The sequence below is a fragment of the Bombus affinis genome, unplaced genomic scaffold (assembly GCF_024516045.1).
Source record: "Bombus affinis isolate iyBomAffi1 unplaced genomic scaffold, iyBomAffi1.2 ctg00001234.1, whole genome shotgun sequence".
Classification (NCBI taxonomy): domain Eukaryota; kingdom Metazoa; phylum Arthropoda; class Insecta; order Hymenoptera; family Apidae; genus Bombus; species Bombus affinis.
Window position 1 is genome coordinate 1 of NW_026109632.1, and position 18,652 is coordinate 18,652.

The 18,652-nt window shown below is 38.2% G+C and overlaps 1 protein-coding gene and 1 long non-coding RNA gene across 5 annotated transcripts; one reads left to right on the forward strand and one right to left on the reverse strand.

The window, feature by feature from the left end:
- Nucleotides 1–913: 913 nt before the first annotated feature.
- LOC126928648 (6-phosphofructo-2-kinase/fructose-2,6-bisphosphatase 1-like) lies at nucleotides 914–18,196 on the reverse strand. Of its 4 annotated transcripts, none has more exons than XM_050744251.1 (5): nucleotides 16,611–18,182; nucleotides 14,627–14,796; nucleotides 12,661–13,042; nucleotides 11,900–12,169; nucleotides 8,891–10,730 (listed from the first exon to the last, which is right to left on the reverse strand). In XM_050744251.1, exons 3-5 carry the CDS (start codon nucleotides 12,874–12,876, stop codon nucleotides 10,302–10,304), a joined length of 915 nt encoding a protein of 304 aa, XP_050600208.1. In that variant the 5' UTR covers nucleotides 12,877–13,042; nucleotides 14,627–14,796; nucleotides 16,611–18,182; the 3' UTR covers nucleotides 8,891–10,301. The 4 variants fall into 4 exon arrangements, 3 of the variants coding, with proteins under 3 accessions (XP_050600210.1, XP_050600208.1, XP_050600209.1); XM_050744252.1 differs by having other exon boundaries at nucleotides 12,657–13,042; XR_007716884.1 differs by lacking the exons at nucleotides 8,891–10,730; nucleotides 11,900–12,169; nucleotides 12,661–13,042; nucleotides 14,627–14,796 and adding an exon at nucleotides 914–1,954 and having other exon boundaries at nucleotides 16,518–18,196.
- On the forward strand, nucleotides 4,569–6,205 carry LOC126928649 (uncharacterized). Its single transcript, XR_007716885.1, has 2 exons — nucleotides 4,569–5,505; nucleotides 5,923–6,205. It is a non-coding gene; the product is annotated as an uncharacterized LOC126928649 (long non-coding RNA).
- Nucleotides 18,197–18,652: the final 456 nt, after the last annotated feature.

The window sequence follows — 18,652 nt, forward strand, 5'->3', positions numbered from 1 at the left end:
GTCAACTGAGTATAAAACGTATTACGATATAAGATACAACTCTCTCACAGCTGACAACAGCTACTTTTTTCCCACTGTATATTTATAAGCTGTGCGTATCTACAAGGACAATATAAATAATTGGCGCGTGTTGATGATAATGCACGTGTAACGACTACATGCACGGCTGATCATGAAAGTAGCAGTTCAAAGAAACACAAGGGACACACCCTCGATCGTGGAGTTTTTAGTCTTATTGGCGTACAACTTGTACGATGTGCAATGTGCACATTCCCGTTTCACGAGCTAAGATAATATCTCTCATGGGATATCCTTGAAGAAATTTTACCTTTCGTTTCTCCCCTCCCTCTCTCACTCCCTCTTCCTCTGTCTCATTAAATTCTTTCACGGTTTATCGCGAGGTAAACATTGGAACGTGTAACGAATTCTTACCAGCAATATCCACGTTGTCAAAAGACATCGTTGTCTCAAATAATTCTATGTTTAAGTTCAATTAAATAACGAAATTAATAGCGCGTCTTAGAATATATCAGTGAAGTTTCTATGTGGTACGATGCCGATTGCAGATTTAAAAATATCGGACACATATTAATATTCAAAGATCGAGGATACCTGAAGGTTTAATTTATCTCATCGATAATTTTGTTGTGCTTAATTTATGTTACTACGAATAGCAATAAGATGAATTTGTTAAACGATATTTCGATGTCCTTCGGTGACTGGTACTGAATAATCTCCATTCATTCACGAATAACAGCTTTTGTGCTCGAGGCCACGTTTAGAAGAAACATGGAACCACGCAATATCTTCTCCAGTATTGATTAACCCCTTATCTTCTTATATCCAGACACACTTGTGAATACAGAGACTTTAATTGTAAATGAAAGGAATACAAAAAGAACGCAATGCAAAGTTCCCATAATTGAATCTTTTAATCGCGTATAGCTAATTATGTATAGTTATAAAAAATAGTAGCAACGCAAGAGGTTAAGAAACGATTTTCCCCTGCGACGAGATTACAATAATTGCAGGGATCATGATAATCCATGTCGTTACCATAATTTTCTCGTTTACATCTCTGACTCCTGCTGACCTTCGGGATCTTTTCTGCCTTTACGAACTGTGTGACTGTACCCGTCGCGTTTTTCATTGACACGCAATTTATCGTCGTTAAAAGAAAACCGGGGACAACCTTAGGCGACAGAAACGCCTCTTTGAAAGGTGCACGCTAATTGGTCCGACTGAACTGATGATAAATGGAAAAGGACAAAATATTTTTTATCAATGCATACTAACTTTTTAGGCGACAGACCTCCGTTATTAGACGCCGTAAACTTACCTCTCGCGATAAATTTATCTCTCAGATAGCGCGACAAGTGCAAATCTATGTACAGATTCCTCGTTTTTATACTGTGAATCTTTCTTTGTTTATTGTTTTCATTTTCCATGCGAGTTCAATGAAAACAACAAGTTTATCAATTTTAAGTTATTTGTTACATGCTGAATTTTCATTCGTCGCACGCGTTTCGAACATACGACACGGATATCTATTTAAATCGTGTTTTATTTATAGTCACCACTCCTATTACAAGTGGAGATCACAGATTCGTGAAACCGTGGCCTGGTTTCGTGGGAATTTCGGTGTAATAGCTAAAGATCTAGCTGACACGAAACGAGAAATTCAAAGAGAACGAGCGAAAAAGCGTAATGCGTTTCAATGAGAAAAACAAACGATGAAAAAAGCCATTATTTCATCCGGTATTTCCGCAGGTGGCATTTTTTAATTTCGTTTGCATATTGCATTTCCATGCAATTTTTTATGATGACTGTTGCATTGCATAACGCAGAGTAATCCGATGCTTTCGTTTTCGATAGATAAGAAATAAATAACGTTTCCCATCGAATGTTTCGCAACCTGATTACCGATTGAATTGCTATTCAATAACATCGTTACCTATCGAATATATCGAACATGGTGTGATTGTACGAGTAAATAATATCAATTAGATGAAACTCATATTACTAGTGTTCCATTTAATCGATTTACCTTGGCGCTGTTCTTCGACGCTTGGTGCCATCGTATCAGCGCACGGCGCAGTCTCCTTTTGTATAGTCGACGTATTGATAGCGTTCACCGCTTGTGTTACGATCGATTTGTTCGTTTCTTCTTGGAAAAAGCCGGCTTGCAGTGCAAGTTTCCTCACGGCCAGACAGTAACCCAGAATCGGTGCCGCCAACAGGTCGAGACAGGCGGCAACCCAGGGCATAACCCGACGATGAACTATTCAAATTGGGGTCTTTGGTTTCCCTTCGGGAAAACACAAGTCAATAGGTAGACCAGTCGAGAAGTCGATAATTACAGGAAGAGAATGAAAGTGATCCTGGTAACGCTTTTGCTTGAAATATCCAGCAAACAAGAGCCCTCTATTTGTATAAAATACTCGGAAACAGTGGTCTATTGCTAGTCTCCTTTTTACCCGTTTTGCTGCTCAATCTTCGGCTAGAGTTCTTCCGAAAAATGATCGCTACTTGTGTGCCGTATTATGGACAACAGGTCCTCCCTCATTCCAATTTGCTTGATCCTCACCTCTGGAGCCAGTTTGCGTGCTTCTTTGCCTATGCTCGAAGAAAAGCCCAGTTCTCCGATTTTGTCCTCTTCTTTGGTTAAATCTTCTTTTACCCTCGATTGTTTGATCGTCGACGATCTATCTATCACGTTACGATGTACCTTTATAAATATTGTCGATACAGACGTTGTCCGACTCTGCGCACGCGCTGCCACAAGTATATGCTAGTAGTTTACATAGTCACGGTGCTGCCTCACCGTTTTCCAGCACACTGGTGTTCCCTTCTCGCCGCCACTTCAACTCTGCTTTGGTTATGTATATTTATATGTAAGGTATTCCTTACCCTTTTTAGCTCCTTTTCTCTCCCTTTACCGCCCACGACAACGTGGTTTCACACGGACAATCTGTGGAGTTGCCTCTGCAGAATCAGTTCTCGTACAACCGGTTTACCAGATTAATTTTATCCACCAAAGACCTTCGAATATAACTGTCGACTCTCTATTGTCCGATTCTAATCTCTGCGTTTGTTGATGTTTTGTTCACTGTATGTTGCGTGCAAATCCGCCTAACGTTCTGTAACTGAAGTTATACGAAAGTGTTTAAAAGTCAAAGTGAAAACGAAGTAAAATTGTGAAGTGAAAACGGTCGTCTCTAGTAAGATCGAGGAGGTACTAGCGACTGATATTCCCCCATTTGCTGCAGCTTTTAGCAACATCGAGACGGACCTGGTAGGCTCCCTCTGTTGAAACTGGCCAATCAACGATTCGCTTACCCCACTACTAGTATACAGCAATCATATTGGGGACACGTCGAATGTATTTTAATTTTAATAAATATTTTCTCGATTATAGTGTTCGAACGATCATGCTTAAACAAAAAGAAAATGTGTATTTCACGATTAACACTGAGAAAAAAGTGCAACAGCATAATTGAGTGTTCGATCATACGACGAAATTTCTACATCCCGCATGAAATTGCAGAAAATTCGCTTAATCTACATTTTTTATTATAATATTCAATACAAAACGTTCCTGTTAATATCCCCCTTTTATCTCGAAATTCATCAGAGACGTCCGTATTTCAGACGAAATTTAGCGAGTTAATGAGGGAATCTTTTTTTCGCAAATTGAGTGAACGTTACACAGTATGTTAAAAGGACGTGGGATGTGAATTCATCACGAATATTTTTAATAAATTTTTCTGTATCATAAGCGCGGATTATTTTTATTTTAATTTTCTCGATAACAATGAATCCTGATAAATGTTTTCCTAATAATTTTACTATATGCTCGATGCCGTACAAATATAATATCAAGTATTGTTTATTTTATCGCTCTCACCTATCGAAATGTCGAAGGCGTCGTTTTCAACGAAACAGATTTTCAAACGTTTCCCATATATTCGTAGAATTCAATCAAATTTCGCAAAATTACAGAAAAATATTCAAATAAAATTTCGATAAAGGGTTTTCAACGAAACAGATTTTAAAACGTTTCCCATATATTCGTAGAATTCAATTAAATTTCGCAAAAGTACAGAAAAATATTCGAATAAAATTTCGATAAAGGGTAGATTGAATAACACGAGTACAATTGACCGTGGAAATACAATACAATAAAATACACGTGTATATTTTTAATTTTAATTTTCGTTTATTTCAGGTGATCCTAACGAGTGTACCACTCACGTCTGTTATATTCACATTCGATTCATGGCCGTGGGAACAGACAGTTTGCAAATTATCGGAGTGCGTCAAGGATATTTCAGTCGGTGTCTCAGTTTTCACTCTGACCGCGTTATCAGCCGAGAGGTAAGTTGTCAAACCCAGTTACGGTTGAGGAAATTGTTGTCTCAGGGATAGGCTGGTCGTCCTAACTTTAGTGAAGTTCCGCCCCATTAATGGACCAATCGACTCTTTAATCAGTAATCGAAATGAAATCTCAAACGTCCAATTTCCTTTTCGCTATTAATCGTTATTAATTAATTTCGTTATTAATTAAGAAAATCAATTAATTTACATTAATAAGAAAGTTCAACGTTAAAATAAAGTATAACTGAAGAATTCATTTAATCAGACATCATTTAATCTTAACCCTGCAATACTGCATTTATAAACAATCCAATTAACGCTATATTGAAAATTACATATCATTTTATTAACACAACGCTTATTTCCAACAAACGATACGTTGCTAAATAATTTTGATTTCTTCCATGTCAAATAATTATCAGGATCTATCTGCATATTTGAATTAGTATCGTTAGTGACGTTTAATAAAACAGAAGGCGTTAAACACCCTTGTCCAATAGTAATAAATTTAGTAATAAAGCAAATAAAATAAAATAATAAATAAATTGTAAAACAGAAATCTATATATAATCTAAGATTTCTATCTTGCCAACATATTAATATTACAGTTGGTACATTTGTTGCACGAGACAGCTCGGAACGTGTAAATAACAACCATTTCTCAACAGTAATAAATACACGCACAACAGCCATCTGTAAATGAAACATTTAAGTGGGGTATAAATTACTCCGTTCTATAGTATTTCAGGGTTAAGGTTTCAATAAAAATTGATTTACAAATAAAAGAAAGATATGCTCGTGTTGCATCGTAGGTACTACGCGGTCGTAAATCCTATTCGCCGCCATGTAGCCGGAATGAAAGCAGTGCCATTAGCGGTACTAATAGCTTGCCTTATTTGGGTGCTGGCGATTGTTTTGTCGATGCCTGCTGCTCTCTTCTCTCACGTGATGAACGTCGACATAACAACTAACTCCAGCGTCCACATCTGTAACCCTTTCCCCGTGGAATTGGGTGAGTATCTCACACGCTGAAATATTTCTATTCGGATTAAAAAACTATTCTACTCAATCCGGGAACGAATTATAAGAACGAATTATAAGTATTCTTCTCCTAAACTGAACATACATGTAGTATCGTGGACAAAAGGCCTAAGATATCTGCCGAATCGTAAACAATGTCGCGAGAGCCGCGGCATCGTCGGGTACATCAATGTGTCGTCGGTCTTCTTTTTAAGTGGATAGTTTCGTGGAAAGGGCCCGCGTGACCCTGGCCACGGGCGTTTCGGGGCACGTGTCTCGAACGGCGGGAAAAGACAAAGAGACGTTAAAGTCAGTATTAGTTGAGAAGCCGGAGAAGACGGATGCAAAAGGTGTGCAGAGTGTGACTTGAGAAGCGAGAGCGAGCGAGTGTAGAAGCCGAAGCCGCGTGTGAGAATAGGACGTACAACAGCATTGTAATCATTTCGTTGCTTCGAATATTATTTATCAAATCAAAACATCATTACTTGTCCTTTCCTCTAAGACCCATTAAGTTACTACATACAGAAAGCAAAATAGTTGCTCGTTTACGATCTCTGCTTGGACATTTCTCCGTGTTTTCATTTCACACCCACGAAGTCGTATTAATTTATTTCTAGTTCTGAAACGCAGGGGCAAGCTATAGGAGAGGGGTGGTGTTATTCAAGTTCCTGGCCTACTACGTGATACCGTTACTCATTATAGCAGGATACTATTTTCAAATTGCACGACACCTTCAACTGTCCACCAGGAACATGCCCTGCGAATTATCTGCAATTCAGCGGCTGGAGCAAATTCGATCACGCAGAAAGGTAGAGTGAATCGATATTATTATGAAATTATACAATTTTCAAGTAAATCTAATTTTGACACAAAAGGTATACAGGTATACCAGTGAAAAGGTGTAGAACAGAGAAATTGAAATTGCTACCTGTATGATATTTTTATGAAATTACACTGCTTATATATGCAGTCAACTTGCAAATAAATTTAAATTCTAATAAATTGTTACTTAGACTGTGATGTAAATTGAGTTATAGCTATAAATTATTTACTTTGAAAAAATTTCACGCTCATCATGTACCCGAGTAACAAGGTGCAAGAAGAAGCGGAATTAATTTAGCGCAAATCTCGAGTCGATGGTGCAATTGTTATAAACTATACTTTACTTACGCAATCTTCGATACGATCAATAATAAGATTATGTAATACGACCTTAGGCCAATATACGGTTAAGCATCGATGAAACAAGTCTAGTCCAACAACTAGAAGAAGGCGTTCCATAACTTCCGGGATAGAATGCTAATTATAAATCATTATAGATCGGGATATTCTCTGGCAATATCTTTAGCATGTAATCCAATTTCACTTTCCGTATTGTATTTGAATGAAAAGTGACGGTCGATCATCTTAAAGTACATCGACGTATCGACCAATGAAGTTTCTTCAACGAGCCAACTCTTCGTCTTCCTCGTTTCTGTTGTATATAAAACAATAATTTATTTGAAAACTTCGTACACAATTTAAGATGAATATCGTTCGCATATTTGATCAAGTTTTTCGACCAATTATTATTTCAATAGAAATGTATTCCTTTTTATGCAACGTGAGTACAATGGCTTGATCTAATACACCAAGTCAGTGTATTAAAATACTCGATAACAGAAAGTCTTTGTTGTCTGATTTAAAAATCACTTCACAGGCGGCTCGATATTCTGATTCACTTCGACTAATTCGATAGAAGGTGGCATCGAAGCGTGTCTAGCGAAGATACGACAGAACCTTCAATAACCACGGTTCTTACTTCTACTTTTCCAATGTTTTCATCCGTCAAATGCATTCAACCGTTCTCTAATCCATTTTGATAACAAAGAGCCATTTCGTAGTAGTAATAACGGTAGCTATGTTTCGTGAAAATAGAGTTTCGAGATTAATACAATTTCATGGAACAATTCGGACAAATAATATAATCGATTGGCCTATAAATACAGCGATGACAAATCACCTCTAGATAACGGCTGAGAATTACGCCTGAACGAGAGATTCGATTTAACTACTATCCGCTGGCAATCCATACCAAGACACGCTGCATGCGAATCAAAATGATCCATTCGCTCGAACGACTACGAGTTATCGCCTCTTTATTTTTCGTAGATGCTAGAACGCCTGCACTCTTCCCAGATTTGTTCCTCGGCTGTGGAAAGACTATTTCTCTTGGCGATGTTTTCTTCCAGCTAATCTCCATTTATCTTTCTGATAAAAAAGACTTCTGTGAAAGAAGTTAAATATCGAACTTGAGAATTTATTTAACGTAATATTTCAAAAGTTGAGGCAAAGGCGTATTATCTAACGACATCGGTGTCGAGACGTTGAAAGCATATTTACAGGATCAATTGAACGATGACTAAATCTGCTAAGGTCGCGGTCGATCTGAGGCAGATACCTGCGAAATCTTATTATAGATATTGTAGTATCGGGAAAAAGGGATAGGATTAGGATAATTTAGATTTGTAAAATTCTCCTAATACTATTTATTTAAGATAAGTAAAAATAACAGAGATTAATTGGACAGAGAGCGATAAATGTTCAACTTGAACTAAAACACAAAAGTCTTATTCTACTCAAATCACTCTCGCAACTCTATAACGCAACAACTCGATCTCTCTACAACGCTAGCAACTCTACAACCCTACATAGTATATATAGTCTATATAGACAACTATAGTCTTCGGCTTCTGCACTCGCACGCTGTCGCTTCTCAACTCATACTGCACTCCTTTTGCATTCGTTCTCGCTGGCGTCTCAACTAACACTACCCTTAGCGTCTCTTTGTCTTTTCTCGTCCCATCGAACACGTGTCCCGAAACCCCGTAGCCAGGGTCACGCAGGCTCTTTCCACAAAACTATCCACTTGAAAGGCGCCACGGCTCTCGCCACTTTGTACACGGTTCGGCCGATATCTTAGGCCTTTTGCCCACGATACTACAATATTTTTAAACGGACATATCGTAAAACTTGCTGACAAGCGCTAGTTGTCATGTCAAATCTTTGTCTGTTCATCGCGTAAGATGATGGAAAAGAGAGAGGAAGAGAAAATCTTCTGTATATTCCAGAATTTAAGAAGTAATACTGTAATGCCTAATCTACATTTAACTGTTTATCTCAGATTTTTTACTGTCTTACTAAAAAATATTCTAATCTAGGTTTCTAATAATTAAATTTTAACTAATTAGACCAAGTACCAAGTTAGTTGTCCCAGTTTAATACGTATCTTTCGTTCTCTGTGATCAACAGGTTGGAAAAATGGTGATCTCCATCGTCCTAATCTTCTTCATCTGCTTCCTACCGTATCACATCTTTATGATTTGGTTTCACTTTTTCGCATCAACGCTAAATGACTACAATAAATATTGGCATATCTTCAGGATTATTGGTTTCGTCATGACCTTCATCAACAGCTGTGTCAACCCTATCGTTCTATATTTTGCCAGCACAACATTTCGCGAGAGGTGAGTGTTACGTCGCGTGAAGAGGTCCGCGCGACGTTTTTTATTGTCTGACCGTAAAGGCCCAAGAGTCGTTAGAGAAACCCTCAATAAACCTAAAGCCCATCATAAACCGAGTCTCATTAGCTTGCAGGAACCTTGAATCCTGCAAGTATTTTGGGTTTATATCTGGTACTTAAACAAGTCATTAGGTCTATTGAGCGTGCTTAAAGATTACGGAGAAAGCTATGATATGGTAATTATATGATAGATATAATTTATGATATGGAAAACCAGGCATTTATAGAATAGAAATGTCTGGACTTTCCCACGAGTCATGCCGATGGGGTGCTTACATCTCCCATCTTCAAGCGTTAACGTCTTAGCCAATGGGTAGCGCGGATACTTGTCCTCAACATTCCTAACTAAAAATGTAAGCAACGAATCGCATACACACTCGAAAAATACAATATTCGTTCTTTCCTTGTTAACAATGATATCAGGTCCGTTTTATAGTCAAACTTTATATAACGCTACGATATAGTATCTTTCAATTGTACTTTACAGTAATAAAAATCCTAATATCGTACAAATCTCAAGGCTTACAATCGTTGTGTTAGGAACTAGGCAAACGAAAATACATAAATCTAAAATTCTATCACCTATAAATAGTACAATACTAAAAAAACTGTCTTTCGTGTGTTCGTTGTATATATTATATCAATATTTTGAAATAGAATTTAATACGAAAGACATGTTTCGCATTCCTACAATTTAAAAGATTGCCTGTCTTTCTGAATTTTACGATGTACAATTAAAATATTTCTTGCGATAGTCATCTGCGACATATTAGAGTTAATGTAACATTTGACTTGTATGTGATTATTAAAATTAAACTGCTTAAACATAACGTATAGAGGGCTCCAGCAGTAGGATACTAAATTATTGCCAATGGGAACAGAATCAACGAGGAAAAACATGACAATCGGAGTACATCCCGCGAAGGTAACGGAACTCGACGATAAACAAGTCAAAGTTGAAACGACCTAAGTTTCTCGGGATTCATGAGAAAATGAAAATTTCAGAAATAAATTTCCAGTCTCGATAACGATTATTTGATTTTACGTGTCGTTTCTTTCACGCGATCTATCCAATCTATTTATCTAGAATTGACTCCGATATCATCATCTTCCGTCTCATCGAATCTGTATTTCTTAAAGATACCTTAAAGCGATCTACTTATACATATATACGTACTAAAAATATATTCAATCCATACTTGCATGATATTTCAAATCTTCATCCCCTGCCTGAATTCAAAAGCAAAAATATTCCAAGAAGACATCACTGCTGAAAGCTTCAGGGGTTACAAACAAACAGACATCGAATTTTCGACATGATCGCGGATCCCCGAGCGGTTTCTCAGTGTTGTTGTCCGAGAATGGGTCCGCTGCCAAGATTTCGCCAAGGATCCGGTATGTCGAAATGTGCTGGGACTGTGAGCAGAGCATCGTCCGCGGTTCTGTCCGCGCTACAATTATTCGGCTTCACGCGAATCGTGTTTACGCACTCTATGGGTAACTTGAAGAAGTCCACCTTGTAATTGTAACCATGGCTGCTGACTCGGATGATGGTATGCAGTGGCACCTCAGCGTAAGGCACCTCTTCCGGTTTTTTATCTGTGAAAACGCCAATGATGCAGCGCAGAATAGCTTGATGAGACACGACCAAGATGTTGTTGGATCTCTGTAATTCAGCAATAACCGGTTCCACGCGGTGCATGGCGTCGATGTAGCTTTCTCCCCATGGATAACGATAGCGCAGCTTATCTTGATCGCGCCATGCAAATTCCTACGCAAAAGCATCGATTTAGAGATGTAGAAGGTATATACGCTATCTATGTACTATATACTAAAGTATATAGACTTTTGCCTAAGTCATAGAATGGTTCGTACATCGAGGTCCCCAAAGCATTAAAACCTAGCTTATGCAAAGTCAGGGAACAATGGCTAATTTTAAACATAAACTTTAATAAAGTAGACCTGCGATATAATATTCAAATCATGGTATGATTTAAGTTTCGTTATAGTACGCGGTTAATAAGTACACATCAACTTCGTATTGTAATTATAATATTCATTTATCCATGTTCTAAAACTTCGTCCAGATTAATCAGACTGATTGAGTTCGATCTAGCAACGTGAAACATTGTGATTATCGTCTATGTGCTATGTACTTGACTGGGAATATTTCTTTGAACTTCAACGCTCATTCTCATTAGTCAAGCAAATATTTCGTGGATGTAAGTGGATAAATTTGCATACAACTGAATTTTAATCAGTTACAGACTGTTAGTGCAGACGTTAAGTCACTCGATACTTTTCCCCAGTGGCCAAGTATTCAATGCTTGAGTCATCCGTGAAGATTTATGTTATTATTCATTTTCCAAGATACGATTGAAAGTTGTTCGCTTAGAGAATTAAATTGACAAACGTAGTAGATAATAAATATTCCATATCTAGGATCCCAAACTTATTGAAATACAAATTATAACTGCATTAACAAATCGATCACTGGGAAAATTTTGATCAAATACTAATCTTAAATGTGTCAATTATAGTACAATGTTTCTAACATAATACTGATACGATTAGATTAATTCAAAAAGCTTATACCCTATAAACCCTATATACTCTATATACCCTAAAAGCTTATACCGTTATACCCTATAACCTACAATGATAACTGTTACAGCTATCTACCATTTACTACACAAATAAATTAAAGCTCTTAGAGCTAGAGACTGATAAATTCAACCGATTGAAGGCTCGTTTAAATACAGCCAGAAGATTAGGCAAGTAGTAAGTGAAACCGAATTTACGCATTTTTCGATGAATCATCCTTAAAAGTATAAATTATCTTCACTCGCTATTTCACTTTGGTCAACAACACTTGAAACGTAATTCAATGCAAGCAGTGACGAAATTTCGAGGAGGAAGACGCGTTTGATCTGAAATTACCTGCGGATAATGCTCCTGCATCTCTTCATAAGACAGCCCCTCACAGATATTGGCGTGGAGTTCGTTGAGTGCTGCCACGTGTTCTTGGGGCGCTTCCACGCCACGAGCAGTCGCGATAGTCCTTCGAAGGCGACTAGTTAGCACGCGCAGGTCGGGAATACGCATAGCGTTGAACTTAGTGGCCAACGCTTGTGCATATCTCTCGCCACGTGCGCTTAAAACTGCGTCACCACCAACCTTAACCAATACGTTGTACTCGCTTTCGCCGTGCTGTAATCAAAAGAGAGAGGGAGAGCTTTAGTTTTACCAAATCGTAGAATATTCTGATTACGTTCAAAAAGAGAGGCGTAGCAATGATAAGATTACGATCAGGCGAGAAGAAATTAATTTTGGAACCAAACCCTGATAAGATAGCAAGATTTTAAAAATACAATATGTATGTTTTTACGTATGCGTATACGTATACGTATTCTTTTAAAACATGTTGTGTGTAAACAATTGAGGGCTCGTCATGCTAAATGGAGTGCTCAGTTATGTACGTTAATCTTTTTAATAATTGCAAGCGCCACGACCTGGCTCAATTGTCCTTGACTCAGCTTGTAATCTAAGAACAAACACGTTTCTTCATTATCGTTATCATTATCACTTGTCGAAAAATTCTTATAATTAAGACTAAAGACGCTAAGGCTGAGCTTCTAGGATTAGAACATTTGAGATGAGGATTAAACGATGACAAATGTAAAATTTGATGGATTACCAACCCGAGAAAAATAAAGAGTATGCGGCTCAACAGTGACGCTTCCAAGATATCCAAGGACATTTGTCTCCACATGGCCTGACACGTTGCAGGACTCCATATCCATGCTGCCGGTGTCGATACGGATTCGTGGATACGTCTTCTCATCCATTGGCTCGTAAGATCGAATGTAATGAGCTATCTTCAATCGTAGATCTTCTTCGGCTGTTATTGAATCCATGCCAACATAGTCAGCGCTGTACCGCAATATCTCCTTGTAATTTCGCTCCAGTACAACCGGATCGTCGCAGACGCACTCGATAAAGAGGACGCGATAACCACTGCTCGGAAAAATAGTCGAAGACCTCGGCGCGCTGCGCTCGCATCACCAGCGTGGCGTCCAGGATCTTCAAACAGGAAAATTCTTAAATGCAACTAACTGTGACGACTCGCAAACTCAAATTTCAGTATATTTCTTCCTACGCATTTTATTTAAATAGACATTAGACTATATCGATTTTCAGTTGTCTTTCTTTGTATTGTATATTTGGAGAGATTGCTGCAACAAGGAGGTAGCTTTCCAATAATTTGTGTAAACCAGCAGAATGCAAGTCAAAATTAACCAAAACTATATCATATTTTGACACGTGCTATAAATTCATGATCTAAACTAATATTTGTATTATTTAAACACATTTGAATATGAAACCTATACTTTTGTTTTTCTCTCCCGATAAATGCAATTTAAATACTGAAAGTGTCTTCATGTTGCTACAGGCCCTTCGTCAAAATTAATTATTATTCAATTAAGAACACCGCCGGCCATAAATATTAGGGCACATATTGATATTTAATACGAATGGAGTGCTTTTCGTTTCTAGTAATTTCGTTATAAATCTGTTATTTCATTCGCGGCATATGTACTTTGTAATGTAAGATATAGCAGATAAAGAAAAGTGTCAAAGTGTTCCAATCGATGCTTATAACGTGTAGATGTCCTAATAATTATGGCGAGTAATTTATATATGAATTTACATGTTGGTTTCTCTTATTGTTAACTTATATATCAAGACCACATAGAAAGAATACGATAAATTAGAATAAATAGGAATATTTCAATATGATATAATTTGGAAGGAAAAATGCACCGTTAATTTCAGAATTAAATAATTAGTTTCGTATAATATCTAAGATACGTTTCCACATAGAATTTAAAATTTAACGCGAAGACACGTTTTACCGTTGTAGTCTTCATATTGAATTCGTGTCATATTTGTTCAATTCTCGACTATTTCTAAAGCGCATAATATCGAGAAAATAACGAGCTGATCTTAAGCTACTTTCAACACCATGAACTATTGCGGTTTCTATCGTGGAACGTTGGTACATGTTGTTAAAAATATTAAGCAAGGTAAAACTCGTACGACGAGATTCGGTTCGGTCGGAGAAAGGTAGACCGGCTTGACTAGCCTCGGTTTAATCGCGTCGTCCACCGTTAGCGCGATCTATGTATAAATACGACCCTTGACCGTTCTAATATTCTAATCTATTCTTGCAGCTCCGGTTACATAATAACAAAAAAAAACACGTGTTTCTTCTTCCGGTCGGATTCTTCAAATGCGCAACGATTAAAATTCTTTCTTAACTCTGTTCTATTATTTTCGATCAAATGCAATCGCGCGTGCTTGCATTCGTTTCGACATTGAACCTTTCTCAACTTTTTTCGATTACTCTCAATCAAGCATAACCGAGCGTATTCCCGTTCTCGTGTTGATACCGAATCTTTCTCAACTATTTTCAATTATTTTCAATCAAATACAATCGCGTGTGTTGTTGTTCTCGATTCGATACTGAAATCTCTTGAACTTTTGCGATTATTTTCGATCGAATGCAACGGCACGCGTTCTCCTTTCGATACTGAATTTATCTCCAGATTCTATTCAATTTCACATCTTTACTAGACGTTTGTCACGCGTCTAATTGATGCTTACAGCTACGGAATTTCCGCCTGCGAGCCATGTAGCGCACTCGTGCATCGCGTCTCGTTGGGCCAGAGTTCTCAACGCTGCGTTCGTCGTATGGTCCGGAAGAAACAGCTCGTGCGATACGGCCTCTCCATATGGTTCCAGCCTTTTCCTGCGGTAGTCGCTAACCCTCATCACTAAAGTAATAATTAAATGTAATTCATTAGTTGTTGGAAGGGTCTAGGAGAGCTTAAATAATTGGATATTTTTTGATTTACGTTTGTATCGTTAGATGGAAACAATATAATAGTACGACGTAAAATATAGTGAGCTAAACTACCCTTCTTTGTCAATGTCTCATTTGTCATTTTGAAGCATTCGAGAAAATTGAAATTACACTACTTTTCCTGTGATTCTTGTTTTTCATCGAAACATTCAACAATTCGCGAAACATTCATTACAGTCATTATTTAACACGTTAAATACCATAGGGGTCACCGGTGGCCGGCACTCAACTTGGCCGTGGCATCGTCGAGGTCACCGGTGACCGGCGCCCCAAGATTAATAGCAATACATAATTTGAACAATTATTTTTTATTAGCAATTAATTATAACTATTTATCAATAGTTATAAATTTTTTATTATTACCATCGTTACTACAATGGTATGACGAAATTAATGCAGTATAAAATATATAAGAATAGTTTTATTTATACATGAAATATAGATAGGTCCCGGGACGTAATAACATAGAACAATTATTTAGCATTTCACAAAGGAACAATATGAAATAATGTTTTTTTTTTCCACCATGTTATATAGTCTCCATCTGGTATACGTATATGCGTATGTAGAGAATATATCTATTTGTAGTATTTTATAAGGTTGTAAAAACTAGGAAGAGCACAATGTAATATATTACAAAATAGAAATTAAAATTTGTTCAAAGCGCCGCAAATGTTGATTTAGCGTATAGCTAATTATGTATAGTTATAAAAAATAGTAGCAACGCAAGAGGTTAAGAAACGATTTTCCGCTGCGACGAGATTACAATAATTGCAGGGATCATGATAATCCATGTCGTTACCATAATTTTCTCGTTTACATCTCTGACTCCTGCTGACCTTCGGGATCTTTTCTGCTTTTACGAACTGTGTGACTGTACCCGTCGCGTTTTTCATCGACACGCAATTTATCGTCGTTAAAAGAAAACCGGGGACAACCTTAGGCGACAGAAACGCCTCTTTGAAAGGTGCACGCTAATTGGTCCGACTGAACTGATGATAAATGGAAAAGGACAAAATATTTTTTATCAATGCATACTAACTTTTTAGGCGACAGACCTCCGTTATTAGACGCCGTAAACTTACCTCTCGCGATAAATTTATCTCTCAGATAGCGCGACAAGTGCAAATCTATGTACAGATTCCTCGTTTTTATACTGTGAATCTTTCTTTGTTTATTGTTTTCATTTTCCATGCGAGTTCAATGAAAACAACAAGTTTATCAATTTTAAGTTATTTGTTACATGCTGAATTTTCATTCGTCGCACGCGTTCCGAACATACGACACGGATATCTATTTAAATCGTGTTTTATTTATAGTCACCACTCCTATTACAAGTGGAGATCACAGATTCGTGAAACCGTGGCCTGGTTTCGTGGGAATTTCGGTGTAATAGCTAAAGATCTAGCTGACACGAATCGAGAAATTCAAAGAGAACGAGCGAAAAAGCGTAATGCGTTTCAATGAGAAAAACAAACGATGAAAAAAGCCATTATTTCATCCGGTATTTCCGCAGGTGGCATTTTTTAATTTCGTTTGCATATTGCATTTCCATGCAATTTTTTATGATGACTGTTGCATTGCATAACGCACAGTAATCCGATGCTTTCGTTTGCGATAGAACATCGTTACCTATCGAATATATCGAACATGGTGTGATTGTATGAGTAAATAATATCAATTAGATGAAACTCATATTACTAGTGTTCCATTTAATCGATTTACCTTATCGCTGTTCTTCGACGCTTGGTGCCATCGTATCAGCGGACGGCGCAGTCTCCTTTTGTACAGTCGACGTATTGATTCCGTATTGAACGGGATTCCGTTCCTCCCGGTCCAGCAGGTCTGGAGCATTCGGCTGATTCGAGACGTTTTGTGTAGTTGAATCAGATGGTTGCGATGCTGGTGCTGTGAGCGTGGTTGTCCGATCTCGGGTAGTTGACACATTGCGAGTGTCATGCGGTGAGCTCCGCGTGGTATGCGCCGGGATCGGCAATTGAGATGAAGGGACGATTTCCGTCGGCGGAGTATGGCCGTTGTCGTCCTGGACGAGAATCAGTCCCTTCCGGTCCAGAGGGTCTCGAGCGATGGACTGATTCAAGACGTTTTGTGGCGTCGAATCAGATGGTTGCGATGCTGACGCTGCGAACGTGGTCGTCAGATCGCGTGTGGGTGACACGTTGTGAGTATCACGCGGTGAGCTCCGCGTGGTATGCGACGGGATCGCCATTTGAGCTGCGGCGATGGTTTCCGTCGGCGGAATTTGATCCTTGTTGTCCTGGACGGGATTCAGCTTCTTCCGATCCAGAGAATCTCGAGCGATGGACTGATTCAAGACGTTTTGTGACGTTGAATCAGATGGTTGCGATGCTGACGATGGAAACGTGGTTGTCGTCAGATCGCGTGTGGTAGTGTGAAACGAATGTGTGCCCGATTGCGCGGGTGGGCTCCCCCGATAACCTAACCGAAGCGAGTTTTTTGCAAACATAACTCAGTATCGATGGATTGTGGTATTTTAATCTGCCCGACACATAATGATGTTAAAGTTGGTCCCGAGCTTAATACTACTTCGATCGGGCTTGGTATGTGAAATGTTGGATCGGCTAATTTTAGATTTTTCCAACACTTTATACAATCAGACAAAGTAGTAACGCCGTTGGTTAAGATACAGATAACGAAGAGAAGGATTATTCTTAGATGAGAGAGTGAGAGCTATAGGAGCTGTCAGACTTGTGGGCACCGCGAGAGATGATGGAAAACTCTGAAGTTCGTTCTGATGTGATTACGGAGGAAAGCTCGGTATGGGTGTGCCTTTTGAACGAAGAACGCGGATTCGTTGCTTACATTTTTAGTTAGGAAAGGTGAGGACAAGTATCCGCGCTACCCATTGGCTAAGACGTTAACTCTTGAAGATGGGAGATGTAAGCACCCCATCGGCATGACTCGTGGAAAAATCCAGACATTTCTATTCTATAAATGCCTGGTTTTCTCTATCATATAATTATCAGTTTTTCCCGTTATAAATACCAGCTTTCTGCGCAATCTTTAAGCACGCTCAATAGACCTAATGACTTGTTTAAGTACCAGATATAAACCCAAAATACTTGCAGGATTCAAGGTTCCTGCAAGCTAATGAGACTCGGTTTATGATGGGCCTTAGGTTTATTGAGGATTTCTCTAACGACGCTTGAGCCTTTACGGTCAGACAATAGAAGACGTCGCGTGGACCTCTTCACGCGACGTAACTCTCACCTCTCGCGAAATGTTGTGCTGACAAAATATAGAGCGGTGGGGTTGATACAGCTGTTGATGAAGGTCATGACAAAACCAATAATCCTGAAGATATGCCAATATTTATTGTAGTCATTTAGCGTTGATGCGAAAAAGTGAAACCAAATCATAAAGATATGATACGGCAGGAAGCAGATGAAGAAGATAAGGACAATGGAGATCACCATTTTTCCAACCTGTTGATCACAGAGAACGAAAGATACGTATTAAACTGGGACAACTAACTTGGTACTTGGCCTAATTAGTTAAAATTTAATTATTAGAAACCTAGATTAGAATATTTTTTAGTAAGACAATAAAAAATCTGAGATAAACAGTTAAATGTAGATTAGGCATTACAGTATTACTTCTTAAATTCTGGAATATACAGAAGATTTTCTCTATCGCGTTCTTATTTTTCTCTTCCGTCATTTTCTTCTCTGTGATCCATTTTCTACTCTCTCGCTTCGTTTGTTTTCTTGTTTCTCTCCATTTTC

Coding starts and splice junctions, on each gene's coding strand:
- LOC126928648 (XM_050744251.1), bottom strand. CDS start 12,876: ATGGATTCAATAACAGCCGAAGAAGATCTACGATTGAAGATAGCTCAT. Junction 12,170..12,660: donor ATACTCTTTATTTTTCTCGG/GTTGGTAATCCA, acceptor TTTTGATTACAG/CACGGCGAAAGCGAGTACAA. Junction 10,731..11,899: donor TGCAGGAGCATTATCCGCAG/GTAATTTCAGAT, acceptor GCTTTTGCGTAG/GAATTTGCATGGCGCGATCA.